This window comes from Ranitomeya variabilis, chromosome 2, assembly GCF_051348905.1.
Source record: "Ranitomeya variabilis isolate aRanVar5 chromosome 2, aRanVar5.hap1, whole genome shotgun sequence".
Lineage (NCBI taxonomy): Eukaryota > Metazoa > Chordata > Amphibia > Anura > Dendrobatidae > Ranitomeya > Ranitomeya variabilis.
In genome coordinates this window covers 1,105,951,157-1,105,971,608 of record NC_135233.1, presented here as the reverse complement: position 1 = coordinate 1,105,971,608, position 20,452 = coordinate 1,105,951,157, and the positions used below count along the sequence as shown (strand labels likewise).

The following is a 20,452-nucleotide window of genomic DNA, read 5'->3' as shown; positions in this document are numbered from 1 at the left end:
GAGGGGCTACAACTACCAAACCAGCATCTGAGGGGCACCCAAGTGTGAAAGTCTTGCAGGGGCAGCCCGGGCACCATTCCAAAGCACTATCTGTAGTTCCTTCAGGAAATACCCATCTAGTTATTATAGTACACTGCTCAAAAAAATAAAGGGAACACTTAAACAACAGAATATAACTCCCAAGTAAATCAAACTTCTGTGAAATCAAACTGTCCACTTAGGAAGCAACACTGATTGACAATCAATTTCACATGCTGTTGTGCAAATGGAATAGACAACAGATGGCAAATATCAAGACACCCTCAATAAAGAAGTGGGGACCACAGACCACATCTCAGTGCCAATGCTTTCTGGCTGTTTTGGTCACTTTTGAATGTTGGTTGTGCTTTCACACTCGTGATAGCATGAGATGGACTCGACAACCCACACAAGTGGCTCAGGTAGTGCAGCTCATCCAGGATGGCACATCAATGCGAGCTGTGGCAAGGTTTGCTGTTTGTCAGCGTAGTGTCCAGAGGCTGGATGCGCTACCAGGAGACAGGCCAGTACACCAGGAGACATGGAGGGGGCCGTAGGAGGGCAACAACGCAGCAGCAGGACCGCTACCTCCTCCTCCCTGCAAAATGACCTCCAGGTAGCCACAAATGTGCATGTGTCTGCACAAACGGTTAGAAACCGACTCCATGAGGATGGTCTGAGTGTCCAAAGTCCACAGATGGGGGTTGTGCTCACAGCCCAACACCATGCAGGATGCTTGGCATTTGCCACAGAACACCAGGATTGGCAAATTCGCCACTGGTGCCCTGTGCTCTTCACAGATGAAAGCCGGTTCACACTGAGCACATGTGACAGAGTCTGGAGACGCCGTGGAGAGCGATCTGCTGCCTGTAACATCCTTCAGCATGCCAGTTTGGCAGTGGGTCAGGAATGGTGTGGGGTGGCATTTCTTTGGTGGGCCGCACAGCCCTCCATGTGCTCACCAGAGGTAGCCTGACTGCCATTAGGTACCGAGATGAGATCCTCAGACCCCTTGTGAGACCATATGCTGGTGCAGTTGGCCCTGGGTTCCTCCTAATGCAGGACAATGCCAGACCTCATGTGGCTGGAGTGTGTCAGCAGTTCCTGCAAGATGAAGTCATTGAAGCTATGGACTGGCCGGCCCGTTCCCCAGAACTTAATCCGATTGAGCACATCTGGGACATCATATCTCGCACCATCCACCAGCGTCACGTTGCACCAGACTGTCCAGGAGTTGGCGGATGCTTTAGTCCAGGTCTTGGATGAGATCCCTCAGGAGACCATCTGCCAACTCATCAGGAGCATGCCCAGGCAATGTACAGTAGGGAGGTAATACAGGCACGTGGAGGCCATACACAATACTGAGCATCTTTTCCTTGTCATGAGGCGTTTCCACTGAAGTTGGATCAGCCTGTAATTTGATTTTCCACATTTTGATTTTGAGTATCATTCCAACTCCAGACCTCCTTGGGATATTCGTTTTGATTTACATTGATAATGATGTTTTATTGTTCTGAACACATTCCACTATGCAATGAATAAAAATTTGCAACAGGAATAATTCACTCAGACATCTAGGATGTGGGATTTTAGTGTTCCCTTTGTTTTTGAGCAGTGTATATAGTAACGGCAAACAACCAGTAATGCCCTCCTTTATACATGGAAAACAAGAGCTTAGGCCACATTATAGGGTCCAGATAACTAAAACAAAGTCTTTGAAACGAGTAAAATTGATTCACTGTGGTTTCCCAGTGAGTTTGAAGGAAAAAAATATGAAAAGACTATATATATATATATATATATATATATATATATATATATATATATATATATATATATATATATATATATATATATATATATATATATAATACATATATATATATATAATACATATATATAATATATAAATATATATATACATATATATAATATATATATAATATATATATATATATATATATATATATATATATATATATATATATATATATATACATATATACATATACACTCACCGGCCACTTTATTAGGTACACCATGCTAGTAACGGGTTGGACCCCAGGGTGGATTGATTTAAATCACGCCGATTTAAATCACGATTTAAATCAAAAGATTTTTTTCTATTTAAATCGGATCGATTTTAATCATGATTTAAATCACTGATTTAAATCAAAAGGGTTTTTTTTAATATAAATCACGATTAAAATGAGAAGTGAGAGCAGTGCGCATGTGCGCCCATAGTTACACGGACGAAACTAGGGGCAACGATCTAACGCCAGGGTGAGGGGGGGACCCCAAAGTAAGAAAATCTTTTTTGTTTTACTATATGGCAATAGGTAGGTGTTTAAAAGCAGCATGTCTTAATTGTATAAACTATTAATAGCCTCCACATTTTGTTCATACTGCCCCTTTAATTCCACACTTCTAGCTTGGTTTCACTTTTGGTTTAGTTTCTTTTTCCATTCAGTTGACATGCCCAAACTTGTTGGATAGTCAGCATCCTACAGAAACCTCTGGAAGAGCATGGCATTGTGAATGTTACACATATACAGCCTTTATTCTACTGAGTTAAACAACTCAGCTTTATCTCATGATGGAAGAACCTTTGGATGGTAAAATATTTTCCTCAAAAAGCAGTTTATTGAAAAAAATCCGATTTAAATCAAAAAAATCCGATTTAAATTAAAAAAAATCCGATTTTTTTGATTTTTTTAAAAAAACATTGATTTTTATCCACCCTGTTGGACCCCCTTTTGCCTTCAGAACTGCCTCAATTCTTCGTGGCATAGATTCAACAAGGTGCTGGAAGCATTCCTCAGAGATTTTGGTCCATATTGACATGATGGCATCACACAGTTGCCGCAGATTTGTCGGCTGCACATCCCAAAGATGCTCCATACAAGGCAGGATGGATCCATGCTTTCATGTTGTTTACGCCAAATTCTGACCCTACCATCCGAATGTCGCAGCAGAAATCGAGACTCATCAGACCAAGCAACGTTTTTCCAATCTTCTACTGTCCAATTTCGATGAGCTTGTACAAATTGTAGCCTCAGTTTCCTGTTCTTAGCTGAAAGGAGTGGTACCCGGTGTGGTCTTCTGCTGCTGTAGCCCATCTGCCTCAAAGTTCGACGCACTGTGCGTTCAGAGATGCTCTTAGGCCTACCTTGGTTGTAACGGGTGGCGATTTGAGTCACTGTTGCCTTTCTATCAGCTCGAACCAGTCTGCCCATTCTCCTCTGACCTCTGGCATCAACAAGGCATTTCCGCCCACAGAACTGCCGCTCACTGGATTTTTTTTCTTTTTCGGACCATTCTCTGTAAACCCTAGAGATGGTTGTGCGTGAAAATCCCAGTAGATCAGCAGTTTCTGAAATACTCAGACCAGCCCTTCTGGCACCAACAACCATGCCACGTTCAAAGGCACTCAAATCACCTTTCTTCCCCATACTGATGCTCGGTTTGAACTGCAGGAGATTGTCTTGACCATGTCTACATGCCTAAATGCATTGAGTTGCCGCCATGTGATTGGCTGATTAGAAATTAAGTGTTAACAAGAAGTTGGACAGGTGTACCTAATAAAGTGGCCAGTGAGTGTATATACGTAATCAACCAGTCATGAGTATCTGATATACGTTCACTGTAGAGTCTCCATCGGTGGTGGACCCGGCTCCTCTGCCGTACAGATGGTCCTGTGTCCTTACACTGACTGTATATTTGTTCTCAAGGCAGACGGAGGATTGTTGACTGATGGGTTATTATTTGGGTCTGTGATCCCTCCATGTCGCCTTCTTGCCGTTTCTCTTCTCATTGTCCATCCTAGATCCTACCGCTCTCCGTACAAGATGAAGAGCCTCATGTTTTTCTTTGGCTGTTGCTTCAGGTGTGAGAGCCCCTTGAGGCTTTGTTAAAAGGCTCGTCCCCTCTCCTGAAATGTTAGCTGGCAAGCTCAGTGATGTGTAAAATGGCAAGCTGAGTATTACTTACCCATCCGATTCCAGCGCTGATTCAGTCCTTGTTGATTACATGAGAGGTGACATCACGTCAACATCAGCTAAGCGTTGTGATCCGCTGCAGTGCTGTCAGCAGGTCACTACTGCTGCTGGTCAACAACTGAAGCAGCCCTGGAGGCACCACACTGGACCTGTGAAATGTATGTGCCCCTTCCACATCCACCACCAGGGGCTTTTTTTTGTTTGTTTTGTCCTCCATAGACATTAATATGAAGTCTGCTCCTCTGCAGATACGTCAGCTTTCGCCCTTCTGGAAAGGATTTCTACAATATTGTGGAAGTGTTGGTGAGAATTTCTGCCTTTTCATCATTTTGTCAGGCCCTGATGTTGGTGGAGGCCAGGCTTACAATTTCCATTATAGGTGTTGGATGGGGTTGTGGTCTAACCTGTGTTGTAGGTCACGTTCTTCCGCCAAATGGCCCCTCCATATCTGTATGGAGCTTGTGTACTGGGCACCATCATGGAGAACCGATAAGGGTCTTTCCCAAACTGTTCCCACAAAGCTGAAGCTGCAACTATCTACGTCTTGTGCTTCAAGGTTAAGATTTCCCATCACTGGAGCTGAGGGGCTGCAGCCGCCCCGATATCTCATAGCAATATCCTCCTCCACCATCTGTACAGAGGCACAACGCAGTCGGGGTAACGTCCTCATGGAGTCAGCAAACCCAGACTCCTCCATCAGACGTAGATGGAGACGTGTGATCCATCACTGCACAGAACGCGTCTCCTCCAAAGTCCAGTGGTGGCGGCCTTACACCACTCCGACGCTCGGCATTGTGTTTGGTGATGTAAGGCTGCATGCAACTTCTCGGCCTTGAATCTCCCGGTGGGGAGCAGTGTTTGTGCCGATACCAGAGGTCTGGATTCTGCAGTCATGGGGTCAGCAGAGTGCTGGTGACGTTCCTGCTTTCCCCGCTCGGTGGTCTCCACTCTGTGGCGGAGTTGCTACGTCTCAATCGACTTCTCAATAATATCACTCATAGGTGATGTGGGAGTATTCAGGAGGAAGTAATTTCATGGACGGACTTATTACCCCGATGGCTCCTATTACAGGACTGCGCTGCTATTACTGAGCTCTGCCCCTCTAGTACATGGTAGTCATGGCGGGGGATGGAGGTTATACACCAGTGACTCCTATTACAGGACTGTGGTGGTATTAGGGAGCTCTTCACCACCGGCCGATCTGTCACGTTAGTAATGGCAGAGGTTATACACTGGTGGCTCCTATTACAGGACCGTGGTGGTATCAGGGAGCTCTGCACCACTGGCCGATCTGTCACGTTAGTAATGGTGGAGGTTATACACCAATGGCTCCTATTACAGGACCGTGGTGGTATCGGGGAGCTCTGCACCACTGGCCGATCTGTCACGTTAGTAATGGTGGAGGTTATACACCAATGGCTCCTATTACAGGACCGTGCTGGTATCAGGGAGCTCTTTACCACTGGCCGATCTGTCACGTTAGTAATGGTGGAGGTTATACACCGGTGGCTCCTATTACAGGACTGTGGTGGTATCGGGGAGCTCTGCACCACTGGCCGATCTGTCATGTTAGTATGGCAGAGGTTATACACTGGTGGCTCCTATTACAGGACCGTGGTGGTATCGGGGAGCTCTGCACCACTGGCCGATCTGTCACGGTAGTAATGGTGGAGGTTATACACCGATGGCTCCTATTACAGGACCGTGCTAGTATCAGGGAGCTCTTCACCACTGGCCGATCTGTCACGTTAGTAATGGTGGAGGTGGAGGTTATACACCGGTGGCTCCTATTACAGGACCGTGCTGATATCAGGGAGCTCTTCACCACTGGCCGATCTGTCACGTTAGTAATGGTGGAGGTTATACACCGGTGGCTCCTATTACAGGACTGTGCTGGTATCAGGGAGCTCTTCACCACTGGCCGATCTGTCACGTTAGTAATGGTGGAGGTTATACACCGGTGGCTCCTATTACAGGACCGCGCTGATATCAGGGAGCTCTGCACCACCGGCCGATCTGGTATCAGGCAGCTCTTCACCACTGGCCGATGTCACGTTAGTAATGGCAGAGGTTTTACACTGGTGACTCCTACTACAGGACCCCGCTGGGTTTGGGGAGCTCTTTACTAGCCGATCTCTCTATACATTTCTCTATTTTAGCTATAACCTGAAACAAAGAAGGATTAAATGACATGGCCATTGCTGTCCATCCTGCGGCCACATTCTCCAGCCGTTATCTGCTGATCCAGCCCTTAGTCATGACCGCTGTCATCCATCTAATTTGTATAATTTCCACTGTTGACAGACACTAAAGCGCAGGAGAAACGGCGCCAGCACCACCAGTCACTCCTTCGGGCCGCCGTCCACAGCCCAACCAGGAGCCATCAGATCCCCGCTACCCAGAGCCCTCATGTGGCGGCGCTGATCAGCCGGGGAAGCCCACGCTCTACGGTCTACCAGAAGCCATCTTACAGCCTCCCGGTGTCACTCAGCATGTCAGGCGAGTGTCCATCTCTGCCATACGCAGTAAATTGATGATGCGCAAACGGCATCATACCACTGAACCTGATCCCTGCGGTGGGTGACTGGTACTTCAGGACTGAGTGCTGCGTGTAATGCTGTGCCCACGTTGCGGATTTGTGTGCAGATTTTCCCACACCGTTTTTGAAAAATCCGCAGGTAAAACACTGCGTTTTACATGCGGATTTCCTGCGTTTTTTGTGTGGATTTCTATTAAGGAGCAGGTGTAAACTGCTGCGAAATCCGCAGCGTTTCTGCACGGTATTTTCCACACCATTGGCACTGCGGATTTGCTTTTCCATAGGTTTACATGGTACTGTAAACCGCATGGAAAACGGCTGCAAATCCACAGCGGACAATCCGCAGCCAAATCCACAACGTGTGCACATACAGTTAGGTCCATATATATTTGGACAGAGACAACATTTTTTAATTTTGGTTATAGACATTACCACAATGAATTTTAAACAAAACAAATGCAGTTGAAGTTCAGACTTTCAGCTTTCATTTGAGGGGATCCACATTAAAATTGGATGAAGGGTTTAGGAGTTTCAGCTCCTTAACATGTGCCACCCTGTTTTTAAAGAGAACAAAAGTAATTGGACAGATTCTATAATTGTAAATAAAATGTTCATTTCTAGTACTTGGTTGAAAACCCTTTGTTGGCAATGACTGCCTGAAGTCTTGACCTCATGGACATCACCAGACGTTGTGTTTCCTCCTTTTTGATGCTCTCCAGGCCTTCACTGCGGTGGTTTTCAGTTGCTGGTTGTTTGTGGGCCCTTCTGTCTGAAGTTTAGTCTTTAACAAGTGAAATGCTGCTCAATTGGGTTGAGATCAGGTGACTGACTTGGCCATTCAGGAATATTCCACTTCTTTGCTTTAATAAACTCCTGGGTTGCTCTGGCTTTGTTTTGGGTCATTGTCCATCTGTAGTATGAAACGACGACCAATCAGTTTGGCTGCATTTGGCTGGATCTGAGCACACAGTATGGCGGCTCTGAAGACCTCAGAATTAATTCCTGTGTCACATCATCAAAAAACACTAGTGACCCAGTGCCACTGGCAGCCATGCATGCCCAAGCCATCGCACTGCCTCCGCCGGGTTTTACAGATGATGTGGTATGCTTTGGATCATGAGCTGGACCACGCCTTCACCATACTTTTCTCTTTCCATCATTCTGGTAGAGGTTGATCTTGGTTTCATCTGTCCACAGAATGTTCTTCCAGAACTGTGCTGCTTTTTTAGATGTTCTTTAGCCTTTTTCTTGACACTTATGAGTGGCTGCACCGTGCAGTGAACCCTCTGTAGTTACTTTCATGCAGTCTTCTCTTTATGGTAGATTTGGTTATTGATACGCCGACCTCCTGGAGAGTGTTGGTCACTTGGTTGGCTGTTGTGAAGGGGTTTCTCTTCACCATGGAGATTATTCTGCGATCATCCACCACTGTTGTCTTCCGTGGGCGCCCAGGTCTTTTTGCATTGATGAGATCACCAGTGCTTTCTTTCTTTCTCAGGATGTACCAAACTAGATTTTGCCACTCCTAATATTGTAGCAATTTCTCGGATGGGTTTTTTCTGTTTTCGCAGCTTAAGGATGGCTTGTTTCACCTGCATGGAGAGCTCCTTTACCGCATGTTTACTTCACAGCAAAACCTTCCAAATGCAAACACCACACCTCAAATCAACTCCAGGCCCTTTATCTGCTTAATTCAGAATGACATAACGAAGGGATTGCCCACACCTGTCCATGAAATAGCCTTGGAGTCAACTGTCCAATTACTTTTGGTCCCTTTAAAAACAGGGTGGCACATGTTAAGGAGCTGAAACTCCTAAACCCTTCATCCAATTTTAATGAGGATACCCTCAAATGAAAGCTGAAAGTCTGAACTTCAACTGCATCTGAATTGTTTTGTTTCAAATTCATTGTGGTAATGGCTATAACCAAAATTAGAAAAATGTTGTCTCTGTCCAAATATATATGGACCTAACTGTACCCTTAGTCTTCCTTCTGCAAGCAGACTGCCTGGTCGTAGAGAGTCAGTGATGACCCCTTCTCCCATTTCCCTTCCACCAGGCAGTGGATTCAGCAGCTTCACCTCAGCCAGCAAAACCAAAAGTCCAGCATCAGTGAAGAAGAGTCTACGGGAGGGAGACCCCCACAAACCAGCGATCCGTGCCAACACTCAGATCCCCCTGATACAGGTACAGAAGGTGGGCAATGGTGTACAGACAATAGGAAGCCGCTGCCATAGAGCTCCCATCTGTGAGGATCAGCAGATTTAACCAACATGGCTGACCCTCACCTTCCTTGCCATCGGCAGAGCCGGACGCCTGCCGTGGTGTTTATATCCACACAACATCCTGGTGGAGAATTCGCTACGTGGCTGATTCCAGACTTTATACCACCTGAGCCAGAACTTACAATCACTAAGAAAGTAGTTGGTTCACCCCCCACCAGTCGGAGGTGCCATAGCGGGACAGACAGTGCAGTGCCAGGCGGGGACAGTACTGGCGGCTGTGTCTTCTGATCACTTGTGTAACACAATTGTCGTTTGATTTTCTTTTTAGCATTTACAGAAAAGCTGCGGCCATAATACCTCAGAGTTTTCCAGGTATGGTGTCCTGCACGGGTTACATGCTGCCCCCTTATACTCAGAGCTGTCCATAGCCTCACTGGTGGTGTCTGTTGTGTCTCCTCTACCTCCATAATGTCCAACCAAGCCCCAATCATTGTCATGGTTCTTGCATGTCTGCCATCTGCATTATTCTTCCCCAAAGGTCTCTGGAAAGTTTGGGTACTCGTCCCAGCCGGATCCCAGTGAGGAGGGGCGCTCTCCTGCACTCCCAGAGCCTCCTCCATGTTACCAACGAGCGGGACTCTCCTATTCTCAGAGTTTGGAAATACACCTCCGAGCAGGCGCTGAAGCACTGCACACTCACAGGTAAGGGCCCTGTGCACAGAGATCCTGAACTACAGGTGCATAAAATGCGCTGGAATTCAAGACCATGCACAGGGTGTGCCACAGTCATAGGAAACGCGGTGCTCAGCATGCAGAGTGCGCTACGGTCACAGGAAATGCAGTGCTCAGCATGCACATGGTGAGCTAAGGTCACAGGAAACGCAGTGCTCAGCATGCACATGGTGAGCTAAGGTCACAGGAAACGCATTGCTCAGCATGCACAGAGTGCGCTACGGTCACAGGAAATGCAGTGCTCTCAGCATGCACAGGTGCACTACGGTCACAGGAAACGCATTGCTCAGCATGCACATGGTGAGCTAAGGTCACAGGAAACGCAGTGCTCAGCATGCACATGGTGAGCCAAGGTCACAGGAAACGCAGTGCTCAGCATGCACATGGTGAGCTAAGGTCACAGGAAACGCATTGCTCAGCATGCACAGAGTGCGCTACGGTCACAGGAAATGCAGTGCTCTCAGCATGCACAGGTGCACTACGGTCACAGGAAACGCATTGCTCAGCATGCACAGAGTGCGCTACGGTCACAGGAAATGCAGTGCTCTCAGCATGCACAGGTGCACTACGGTCACAGGAAACGCATTGCTCAGCATGCACAGAGTGCGCTACGGTCACAGGAAATGCAGTGCTCTCAGCATGCACAGGTGCACTACGGTCACAGGAAACGCAGTGCTCAGCATGCACATGGTGAGCTAAGGTCACAGGAAACGCAGTGCTCAGCATGCACATGGTGAGCTAAGGTCACAGGAAATGCAGTGCTCTCAGCATGCACAGGTGCACTACGGTCATAGGAAACGCAGTGCTCAGCATGCACATGGTGAGCTAAGGTCACAGGAAACGCATTGCTCAGCATGCACAGAGTGCGCTACGGTCACAGGAAATGCAGTGCTCTCAGCATGCACAGGTGCACTACGGTCACAGGAAACGCATTGCTCAGCATGCACAGAGTGCGCTACGGTCACAGGAAATGCAGTGCTCTCAGCATGCACAGGTGCACTACGGTCACAGGAAACGCAGTGCTCAGCATGCACATGGTGAGCTAAGGTCACAGGAAACGCATTGCTCAGCATGCACATGGTGCGCTACGGTCACGGGCAACGCGGTGCTCTCAGCATGCACAGGGTGCGCTACGGTCACGGTCAACGCGGTGCTCTCAGCATGCACAGGGTGCGCTACAGTCACGGGCAACGCAGTGCTCTCATCATGCACAGGGTGCGCTACGGTCACGGGAAACGCGGTGCTCTATGGTTCCAGGAAATGCGCTGATTGGAATCTACAAGTTCTCTCTGACATGTGTTTATATTCTTTGCAGATTTGGCGACAGTGACGTCCAGTCTGACTGTGTGCTCGCTACCACTTCTCAGATCTAAGGCAGAAAAACCGCTCTACATTTGTGACCAATCCACAGATCTTAAGGAGCAGGTGACTGTACAGCGTCCTGGTCTGACATTCTACCATCCCTATTTGGCTCACCCCTCCGTCACCTTCCGCCTTGTGTTCTTGCCTGCTCATCGCCACCTTTCTTTCTCGCATCTTCTCCCCGCTGTCAATTTCTGCCTTACTTTCTTGCTGTGCCTGCCCACCGCCACCTTCTGCCTCACTTTGTCGCACCTGCCCACCGCCACCTTCTGCGTCACTTTGCCACGCCTGCCCAGTCACATTCAGTCTCTCAATTTCCATTTAACCTCATCTCTTCCTTCTTTGTTCCAGGGTTTTCCGGTTGTCTCTACGGAGAGCGCTCACCTCTCCCCGTATCAGGCTGTGCTGTCGTTCTGTGCGGAGGGCTGAGGATCTTCCTCGGTTACCAATTTCTTCCATGGTGCTATGTATTGTGAAACTGGACCAAGAACCACTATGTTTATACCCCTTTTTCTCGTGTGTCACCACTGGCTGTGCCGTCATGTCCTCTTCTTCTGCACTTGTGTGATCACGGTTTTGGTGCTGGCGGTGTTTGGCCTCCTTCACGTTACTCTCACACCCGTCCCCTGGTTTGTACACGGTGACGTTTTCTACTCTCCAGTCCTGTGGATTCGTCTTCAGTATTTTTAATTTTTCAAGTGAACTTTGATAGAGAACTTTTTATGAGATTTTAACGCTGTGGTTGTAAAATGAGCAAGCTCTGGGTCCTGTCCCAGCAATGGACAATTTCTGCCCCTGCAGAGTCCTGTGCTGTCACTGGGCTATTGTTAGGTCCTGTCCATGTGTGATTTCTCCACCCACTGTGCCCTGTCCTGGAGAAAGCGAAATAAAATCTTGTATTTATATGATACGAAGGCTGTGGTCGCCGCTCTTGGTTTATTCCGGTGTGAAATCATTGCAGCACGTTATCAATGTCTGGAACCACCCATGAATAATCCTGCAGAACCTGACCGCTCCTATCAAGTTCCCCCTAAATTCCGTGACCCAACCGTCAGTTCATCCCTTTTTGCTGCGAGTCCGCTGTCTCCACATCTCCTGCGGCAATTTCTACCAGCATACAATCCCCTGGCCTGAGACAAGCCATCTTCATAAACGTCACCACTCTGGTGAGAGGGCCATTGCCCCATCAGTGACGGTAATTCTCAGGATAACACGAAGCACTACATGTCCCAAGATCTTTGCCATCACTCACAATGAATCTGTCCTGGTTACGAGATGGATGGACAGCTCTGATCACCGAGACCAGGACAGACTCCGGGTGAATGGAAGCAATTAGAGGGCATGGAAAGCAAAAGCCACCGAGAACTGCAAAACCTCATTATCGGGTGGCACCAGAATCTCTGCTGGTCTCAGCGTGCTCCTGCTGGGGGCGCCGCCGTCTCCCACCACCTCCCAGATAAACTGCGCTGATGGCGACGAGTCATGGACGCAACGTCCAGAGTTTATTCATCTACAGCAAGAAAACATCAAATCTAGAAAATATCTGTACAATAGAGGAAATGTGCGCCAAGGGGGTGGGACTTCATCCACATCCAAGGGTGTGGGGCCTCCTGATGAACATCCGACCTGAGGAGAGAAGAGACTTTATTAGTGAATGCACAGGCAGTCATACTGCCCCGACATGAAGACCCACCCAGGTGGGGAGAAGTCCTGGAAGCTACTACAAGCCCACAACCAGCGACTGTTCTCAGGTGCCAGCTCCCATCCTGCATGAAGGGCGACTCCATCACATCCAAGCAGCAAGAGAAGGCGACAACACAGCGAGCGTAAAAAAGGTGCTGACAACTACACAGCGTCACTGCCTGCTGCCCCTCCCCCACTCACACATCACTCCTGCTTCTTTGGATTATTGACTGCGACATAGTGGTAGAGAACGACCAGGAGGAAGAGCGACACCCCCAGCATGTTAGCGAAGATGGCGAGCTGCACGTCCGTGATCATCCTGCAGAGGGAGACAAGAGATTGAGAATACTGCAGTCATATCCAGAGCTGCATCGCCCGTACACCGCTCTGCTGCGCCTACACCACCCCGGCACACACCGCTCTGCTGCGCCTACACCACCCCTGCACACACCGCTCTGCTGCGCCTGTAACACCCCGGCATACACCGCTCTGCTGCGCCTGTAATACCCCGGCACACACCGCTCTGCTGCGCCTGTAACACCCCAATATACACCGCTCTTCTGCGCCTGTACCACCCCTGCACACACCGCTCTGCTGCGCCTGTAACACCCCGACATACACTGCTCTGCTGCGCCTACACCACCCCTGCACACACCGCTCTGCTGTGCCTATACCACCCCGGCATACACCGCTCTGCTGCGCCTGTAACACCCCGGCACACACCGCTCTGCTGCGCCTGTACCATCCCGGCATACACCGCTCTGCTGCGCCTACACCACCCCTGCACACACTGCTCTGCTGTGCCTATACCACCCCGGCATACACCGGTCTGCTGCGCCTGTAACACCCCAATATACATCGCTCTGCTGCGCCTACACCACCCCTGCACACACCGCTCTTCTGCGCCTGTAACGCCCGGGAATAAACCGGCTCTGCTCAGTCTAACACCCGGGCATACACCGCTCTGCTGTGCATACACCGCTCTGCTGTGCCTACACCACCCCTGCACACACCGCTCTGCTGCACCTGTACCATCACCCCTGCACACACCGCTGTGCTGCGCCTGTAACACCCTGGCATAACCGCTCTGCTGCGCCTGTAACACCCTGGCATAACCGCTCTGCTGCGCCTGTAACACCCCGGCATACACCGCTCTGCTGCGCCTACACCACCCCTGCACACACCGCTCTGCTGCGCCTGTACCACCCCTGCACACACCGCTCTGCTGCGCCTGTACCACCCCTGCACACACCGCTCTGCTGTGCCTATACCACTCCAGCATACACCGCTCTGCTGCACCTACAGTGGGTACGGAAACTATTCAGACCCATTTAAATTTTTCACTGTTTCATTGCAGCCATTTGGTAAATTCAAAAATGTTCATTTTTTTCTCATTATTGTACACTCTCCACCCCATGTGGGCTGAAAAGAAAAAAAAAAAGTAGAAATTTTTGCAAGTTTATTAAAAAAGAAAAACTGAAATATCACATGGACATAAGTATTCAGACACTCATATGTAAGTCACATGCTGTCCATTTCCTTGTGATCCTCCATGAGATGGTTCTACTCCTTCATTGGAGTCCAGCTGTGTGTAATTAAACTGATCGGACTTGATTTGGAAAGGCGCACACCTGTCTATATAAGACCTTACAGTGCATGTAAGACCAAATGAGAATCATGAGGTCAAAGGAACTGGCCAAGGAGCTCAGATACAGAATTATGGCAAGGCACAGATCTGACCAAGGTTACAACAGAATTTCTGCAGCACTCAAGGTTCGTAAGAGCACAGTGGCCTCCATAATCCTTAAATGGAAGAAGTTTGGGACCACCAGAAGTCTTCCTAGACCTGGCTGTCCAGCCAAACTGAGCAATCGTGGGAGAAGAGCCTTAGTGAGAGAGGTAAAGAAGAACCCCAAGATCACTGTGGCTGAGCTCCAGGGATGCAGTAGGGAGAAAGTTCCACAAAGTCAACTATCACTGCAGCCCTCCACCAGTCGGGCCTTTATGGCAGAGTGGCCCGACGGAAGCCTCTCCTCAGTGCAAGACATATGAAAGTCCGCATAGAGTTTGCTAAAAAACACATCAAGGACTCCCAGACTATGAAAAATAAGATTCTCTGGTCTGATGAGACGAAGATAGACCTTTTTGGTGATAATTCTAAGAGGTACATGTGGAGAAAACCAGGCACTGCTCATCAACTGCCCAATACAATCCCAACAGTGAAACATAGTGGCAGCATTATGCTATGGGGGTGTTTTTCAGCTGCAGGGATAGGGCGACTGGTTGTCATTGAAGGAAACATGAAGGTGGCCAAGTACAGAGATATCCTGGATGAAAACCTCTTCCAGAGTGCTCTGCACCTCAGACTTGGCCAAAGGTTCACCTTCCAACAAGACAGTGACCCTAAACACACACCTAAAACAACACAGGAGCAACTTCACAACAACTCTGTGACCATTCTTGACTGGCCCAGCCCGAGCCTAAACCCAATGGAGCCTCTCTGGAGAGACCTGAAAATGCCTGTCCACCAACGTTCACCATCCAACCTGATGGAACTGGAGAGGATCTGCAAAGAACAATGGCAGAGAATCCCAAAATCCAGGTCTGAAAAACTTGTTGCATCATTCCCAAGAAAAGTCAAGGCTGTACTAGCTCAAAAGCTAGCTTCCAAACTCCTGGAGCAGCATGTCCACGCTGAAGTTTCCTCCCACCTCTTATCTAACTTTCTCTTTGACAATCTACAATCTGTCCCCATCATTTCACAGAGACTGCCCTGACCAAAATTATTTACGACCTACTTACAGCCAAAGCTAACGGACAACATTCTATACTCCTTCTTCTAGACCTGTCCTCTGCTTTCCACACAGCTGACCACTGCCTCCTACTAGAGATCCTCTCTTCCTTTGGCATCAAAGACCTCACCCCATCCTGGATCTTCTCATACCTTTCCAACCGCAGATTCAGCGTCTCCCATTCACACACTACCTCCTCATCCCACCCTCTCTCTGTTGGAGTCTCCAAAGGCTCTGTTCTAGGACCCCTACTCTTCTCAATCTATACACTTGGCCTGGGACAACTCAAACTCCCATGGATTCCAGTACCTCCTTTATGCTGATGACACTCGGCACTACCTCTCTGGCCCAGACGTCACCTCTCTGCTCTCCAGAATCCCGGAGTGTCTTATCAACCATATCCTCCTCCTTCTCCTCTCGCTTCCTCAAACTTAATGTGGACAAAGCTGAACTCATCATCTTTCCTCCATCTCGCATATCTTCCTTATCTGATCTATCACAATAAATTACATCATGCTTTCCCCGTACCGGATATCCGCTGCCTCAGAATAACCCTTGATTCTGGCGTGTCCTTCAAACCGCACATCCAAGCTCTCTCCACCTCCTGTCGCCTCCAGCTCAAAAATATTTCCAGAATCCATCCCTTCCTCAACCCTCAGTCTACTAAAATGCTTGTGCATGCCCTCATCATCTCCCGCCTCAACTACTGCAACATCCTTTTCTGCGGCCTCCCTGCTAACACTCTCGCACCCCTCCAGTCCATCCTTAACTCTGCTGCCCGACTAATTCACACCTCTCCTCGCTACTCCTCTGCTTCCCCCCTCTGCAAATCTCTTCACTGGCTCACATTCCCTCAGCGTATCCAGTTCAAATGACTAATACTGACCTACAAAGCCATCCATAACCTGTCTCCTCCATATATCTCTGAACTAATCTCCAGATATCTTCTCTCACGTAATCTCAGGTCCTCCCAAAACCTCCTTCTCGCCTCCACACTTATTCGCTCCTCACCTAAGACTTCGCCTTAATATCCCCCATCCTCTGGAATTCTGGGCCCCAACACGTCAGACTATACATTCGGATCCTTCAGATGGAACCTGAAAACCCATCTCAAGAAAGCCTACAGCCTGCACTGACCCCCGCTGCCTCCTCATCACTACCGGAGCTACCGCCTCACCAACACCGGAGCTCCTGCAACTCTCGACCTATTGTCTCCATCCCCACCATCCTGTAGAGTGTAAGCGCACAAGGGCAGGGTCCTCGCCCCTCTGTATCAGTCTGTAATTGTTAGTTTACTGTACGTGATATCTGTAATCTGTATGTAGCCCCTCCTCATGTACAGCACCATGGAATCAATGCTGCTATATAAATAACTAATAATAAAAAGGAGCTTCTACTCAATACTGAGCACAGGGTCTGAATACTTATGATCATGGGAAATTTCAGTTTTGCTTTTTTAATACATATTCAAAAATTTCTACAGTTTTTTTTTTCCGTGAAGATGTGGTGCAGAGTGTACATTAATGAGAAAAAAAATGAACTTTTTTGAATTTACCAAATGGCTGCAATGAAACAGAGTGAAAAATTACCCACTGTATAGCACCCCTGCATACAATGCTCTGCTCCCCCTGTACACCGCTCTCCTCCGCCTGTACCTCCCCCTGTACACCGCTCTCCTCCGCCTCTACCTCCCCGGTACACCGCTCTCCATCTGTACACCGCTCTCCTCCGCCTCTACCTCCCCGGTGCACCGCTCTCCTCCGCCTCTACCTCCCCGGTACACCGCTCTCCTCCGCCTCTACCTCCCCGGTACACCGCTCTCCTCCGCCTCTACCTCCCCGGTACACCGCTCTCCTCCGCCTCTACCTCCCCGGTACACCGCTCTCCTCCGCCTCCCCCTGTACACCGCTCTCCTCCGCCTCTACCTCCCCCGTACACCGCTCTCCTCCGCCTCTACCTCCCCGGTACACCGCTCTCCTCCGCCTCTACCTCCCCGGTACACCGCTCTCCTCTACCTGTACACCGCTCTCCTCCACCTCTACCTCCCCGGTACACCGCTCTCCTCTGCCTCTCCCTGTACACCGCTCTCCTCCGCCTCTACCTCCCCGGTACACCGCTCTCCTCCGCCTCTACCTCCCCGGTACACCGCTCTCCTCCGCCTCTACCTCCCCGGTACACCGCTCTCCTCCACCTGTACCTCCCCCTGTACACCGCTCTCCTCCGCCTCTACCTCCCCAGTACACCGCTCTCCTCCGCCTCTACCTCCCCGGTACACCGCTCTCCTCCGCCTCTACCTCCCCCTGTACACCGCTCTCCTCCGCCTCTACCTCCCCCTGTACACCGCTCTCCTCCGCCTCTACCTCCCCGGTACACCGCTCTCCTCCGCCTCTACCTCCCCGGTACACCGCTCTCCTCCGCCTCTACCTCCCCGGTACACCGCTCTCCTCTACCTGTACACCGCTCTCCTCCGCCTCTACCTCCCCGGTACACCGCTCTCCTCTACCTGTACCTCCCCCTGTACACCGCTCTCCTCCATCTGTACACCGCTCTCCTCCGCCTCTACCTCCCCGGTACACCGCTCTCCTCCGCCTCTACCTCTCCCCGTACACCGCTCTCCTCCGCCTCTACCTCTCCCCGTACACCGCTCTCCTCCACCTGTACACCGCTCTCCTCCGCCTGTACCTCCCCCTGTACACCGCTCTCCTCCGCCTCTACCTCCCCAGTACACCGCTCTCCTCCGCCTCTACCTCCCCGGTACACCGCTCTCCTCCGCCTCTACCTCCCCCTGTACACCGCTCTCCTCCGCCTCTACCTCCCCCTGTACACCGCTCTCCTCCGCCTCTACCTCCCCGGTACACCGCTCTCCTCCGCCTCTACCTCCCCGGTACACCGCTCTCCTCCGCCTCTACCTCCCCGGTACACCGCTCTCCTCTACCTGTACACCGCTCTCCTCCGCCTCTACCTCCCCGGTACACCGCTCTCCTCTACCTGTACCTCCCCCTGTACACCGCTCTCCTCCATCTGTACACCGCTCTCCTCCGCCTCTACCTCTCCCCGTACACCGCTCTCCTCCGCCTCTACCTCTCCCCGTACACCGCTCTCCTCCACCTGTACCTCCCCCTGTACACCGCTCTCCTCCGCCTCTACCTCCCCGGTACACCGCTCTCCTCCGCCTCTACCTCCCCGGTACACCGCTCTCCTCCGCCTCTACCTCCCCGGTACACCGCTCTCCTCCGCCTCTACCTCCCCGGTACACCGCTCTCCTCTACCTGTACCTCCCCCTGTACACCGCTCTCCTCCGCCTCTACCTCCCCGGTACACCGCTCTCCTCCGCCTCTACCTCCCCGGTACACCGCTCTCCTCCGCCTCTACCTCCCCGGTACACCGCTCTCCTCCGCCTCTACCTCTCCCCGTACACCGCTCTCCTCCACCTGTACACCGCTCTCCTCCGCCTGTACCTCCCCCTGTACACCGCTCTCCTCCGCCTGTACCTCCCCCTGTACACCGCTCTCCTCCGCCTCTACCTCCCCGGTACACCGCTCTCCTCCGCCTCTACCTCCCCGGTACACCGCTCTCCTCCGCCTCTACCTCCCCGGTACACCGCTCTCCTCCGCCTCTACCTCCCCCCGCACACCGCTCTGCTCCCCCTGTACCTCCCCCCGTACACCGCTCTGCTCCCCCTGTACCTCCCCCGGTACACCGCTCTGCTCCCCCTGTACACCGCTCTCCACCCGTATCTCCCCCGTACACCGCTCTGCTCCCCCTGTACCTCCCCCCGTACACCGCTCTGCTCCCCCTGTACACCGCTCTGCTCCCCCTGTACACCGCTCACGTCGCACAGACCCCGGTACCTGTCAGTGAGGAATCAGCCGCTCTCCTCCAGAACTGCGGACACGTCACCTACTCAGCTTCCGTTTCCGGTGCGCGAGCGGATGCGGATGGAAGTGAACTTGCGCTGGCTCCGCCCATCATTGGCGCCATCTTACTACTCCCATGCGCAGGACTGCACTAGAAGAACTGCGCATGCTCAAATGTCAATGCTACACGTAGACTGCGAGATGCACAGTGCACAATGCAGAGGGTTGGCGCAGCGCCATCTGCCGGCCGCCTCCTGTAATTACACTGCATGACGGCACCGCTCACAATAAGCCAGAATGGAGCAAAAAGCTCAGAACCTGAAGCTGGAGATGGCTGAGATCAGTGAGATCCTCTGCTGTGTGGTCAGCTGATTACAGACAAGAAAATGCCAGGAAAATCCTCCTGGAGCAGCGACACTTTCTCCGGGGCTAATCAGAATCACTGTACGTGACGGCGGCCGAGCGCTGACTACTATGTAACATAGGGGAAATGTGATCGGCTGCTTCTGAACACAACCTCAGCCCCGATTATAGGAGGGTGTGCACACTTATGCAATCATATTATTGTAGTTTGGTTATTTTTCATTTTCCCTTCTAAATGATTTTGGTTTATTTTTCACTTCTGCAGATTATGGCGACATTAGAGGAGGAAAGTCCTGATATGGAAGGATGATATTACGCGACAAACACCTGGCACAGTACCAGGGGCATGCAGACTTTATAAATCCACATGTAATATGTGTGCGGCTCTATCCCTTCTGTGGTGTGTGACATGTAGAAATGTCCTGTGTTCTGTGTAGGTCTCCAGCCTCAGGGTGCAACCGCCATCTATGTGGCTGCGGAGCTGCAAGGCCTCACAGTGTGCACAGGACGCCATGTTCAGCGGTGCCGCTCCGCACCGCAGGCCTCCGCCATAATGGGCCAGCAAAGAGAGACAATGGGAAACTTGTTCCCCTCCCTCATTTCTCCCTCATTGTTCCCTCATTGTTCCCTCATTGTTCCTCATTGTTCCTCATTGCTCCCTCATTGTTCCCTCATTGTTCCTCATTGTTCCCTCATTGTTCTCCTCATTGCTCCCTCATTGTTCCTTCATTGTTCCTCATTGCTCCCTCATTGTTCCTCATTGCTCCTCATTGTTCCCTCATTGTTCCTCATTGTTCCCTCATTGTTCCTCATTGTTCCCTCATTGTTCCTCATTGCTCCCCTCATTGTTCCTCATTGCTCCCTCATTGTTCCCTCATTGTTCC

General features: G+C 50.5%; 2 protein-coding genes across 5 annotated transcripts in view; one reads left to right on the top strand and one right to left on the bottom strand.

Annotated features, from left to right (window-relative positions):
* AGBL5 (AGBL carboxypeptidase 5) overlaps nucleotides 1-11,783 on the top strand; it is a 40,422-nt gene extending 28,639 nt beyond the window's left edge. For 2 of the 4 annotated variants that reach the window (XM_077291905.1, XM_077291906.1), the window contains exons 12-17: nucleotides 6,321-6,515; nucleotides 8,614-8,741; nucleotides 9,108-9,151; nucleotides 9,318-9,481; nucleotides 10,827-10,936; nucleotides 11,225-11,783. In XM_077291905.1, coding sequence (XP_077148020.1) covers nucleotides 6,321-6,515; nucleotides 8,614-8,741; nucleotides 9,108-9,151; nucleotides 9,318-9,481; nucleotides 10,827-10,936; nucleotides 11,225-11,302 — 719 coding nt within the window. In that variant the 3' untranslated portion in view covers nucleotides 11,303-11,783. Of the gene's footprint in view, nucleotides 1-6,320; nucleotides 6,520-8,613; nucleotides 8,742-9,107; nucleotides 9,152-9,317; nucleotides 9,482-10,826; nucleotides 10,937-11,224 lie in introns of all 4 variants that reach the window. The other 2 variants (XM_077291907.1, XM_077291908.1) reach the window with 2 other exon arrangements.
* Nucleotides 11,784-12,353: 570 nt separating this feature from the next.
* On the bottom strand, nucleotides 12,354-19,335 carry OST4 (oligosaccharyltransferase complex subunit 4, non-catalytic). The gene is made up of 3 exons (XM_077291909.1): nucleotides 19,200-19,335; nucleotides 12,758-12,875; nucleotides 12,354-12,499 (listed from the first exon to the last, which is right to left on the bottom strand). Exon 2 carries the CDS (start codon nucleotides 12,872-12,874, stop codon nucleotides 12,761-12,763), a length of 114 nt encoding a protein of 37 aa, XP_077148024.1. The 5' UTR covers nucleotide 12,875; nucleotides 19,200-19,335; the 3' UTR covers nucleotides 12,354-12,499; nucleotides 12,758-12,760.
* Between the last annotated feature and the right edge of the window lie 1,117 nt (nucleotides 19,336-20,452).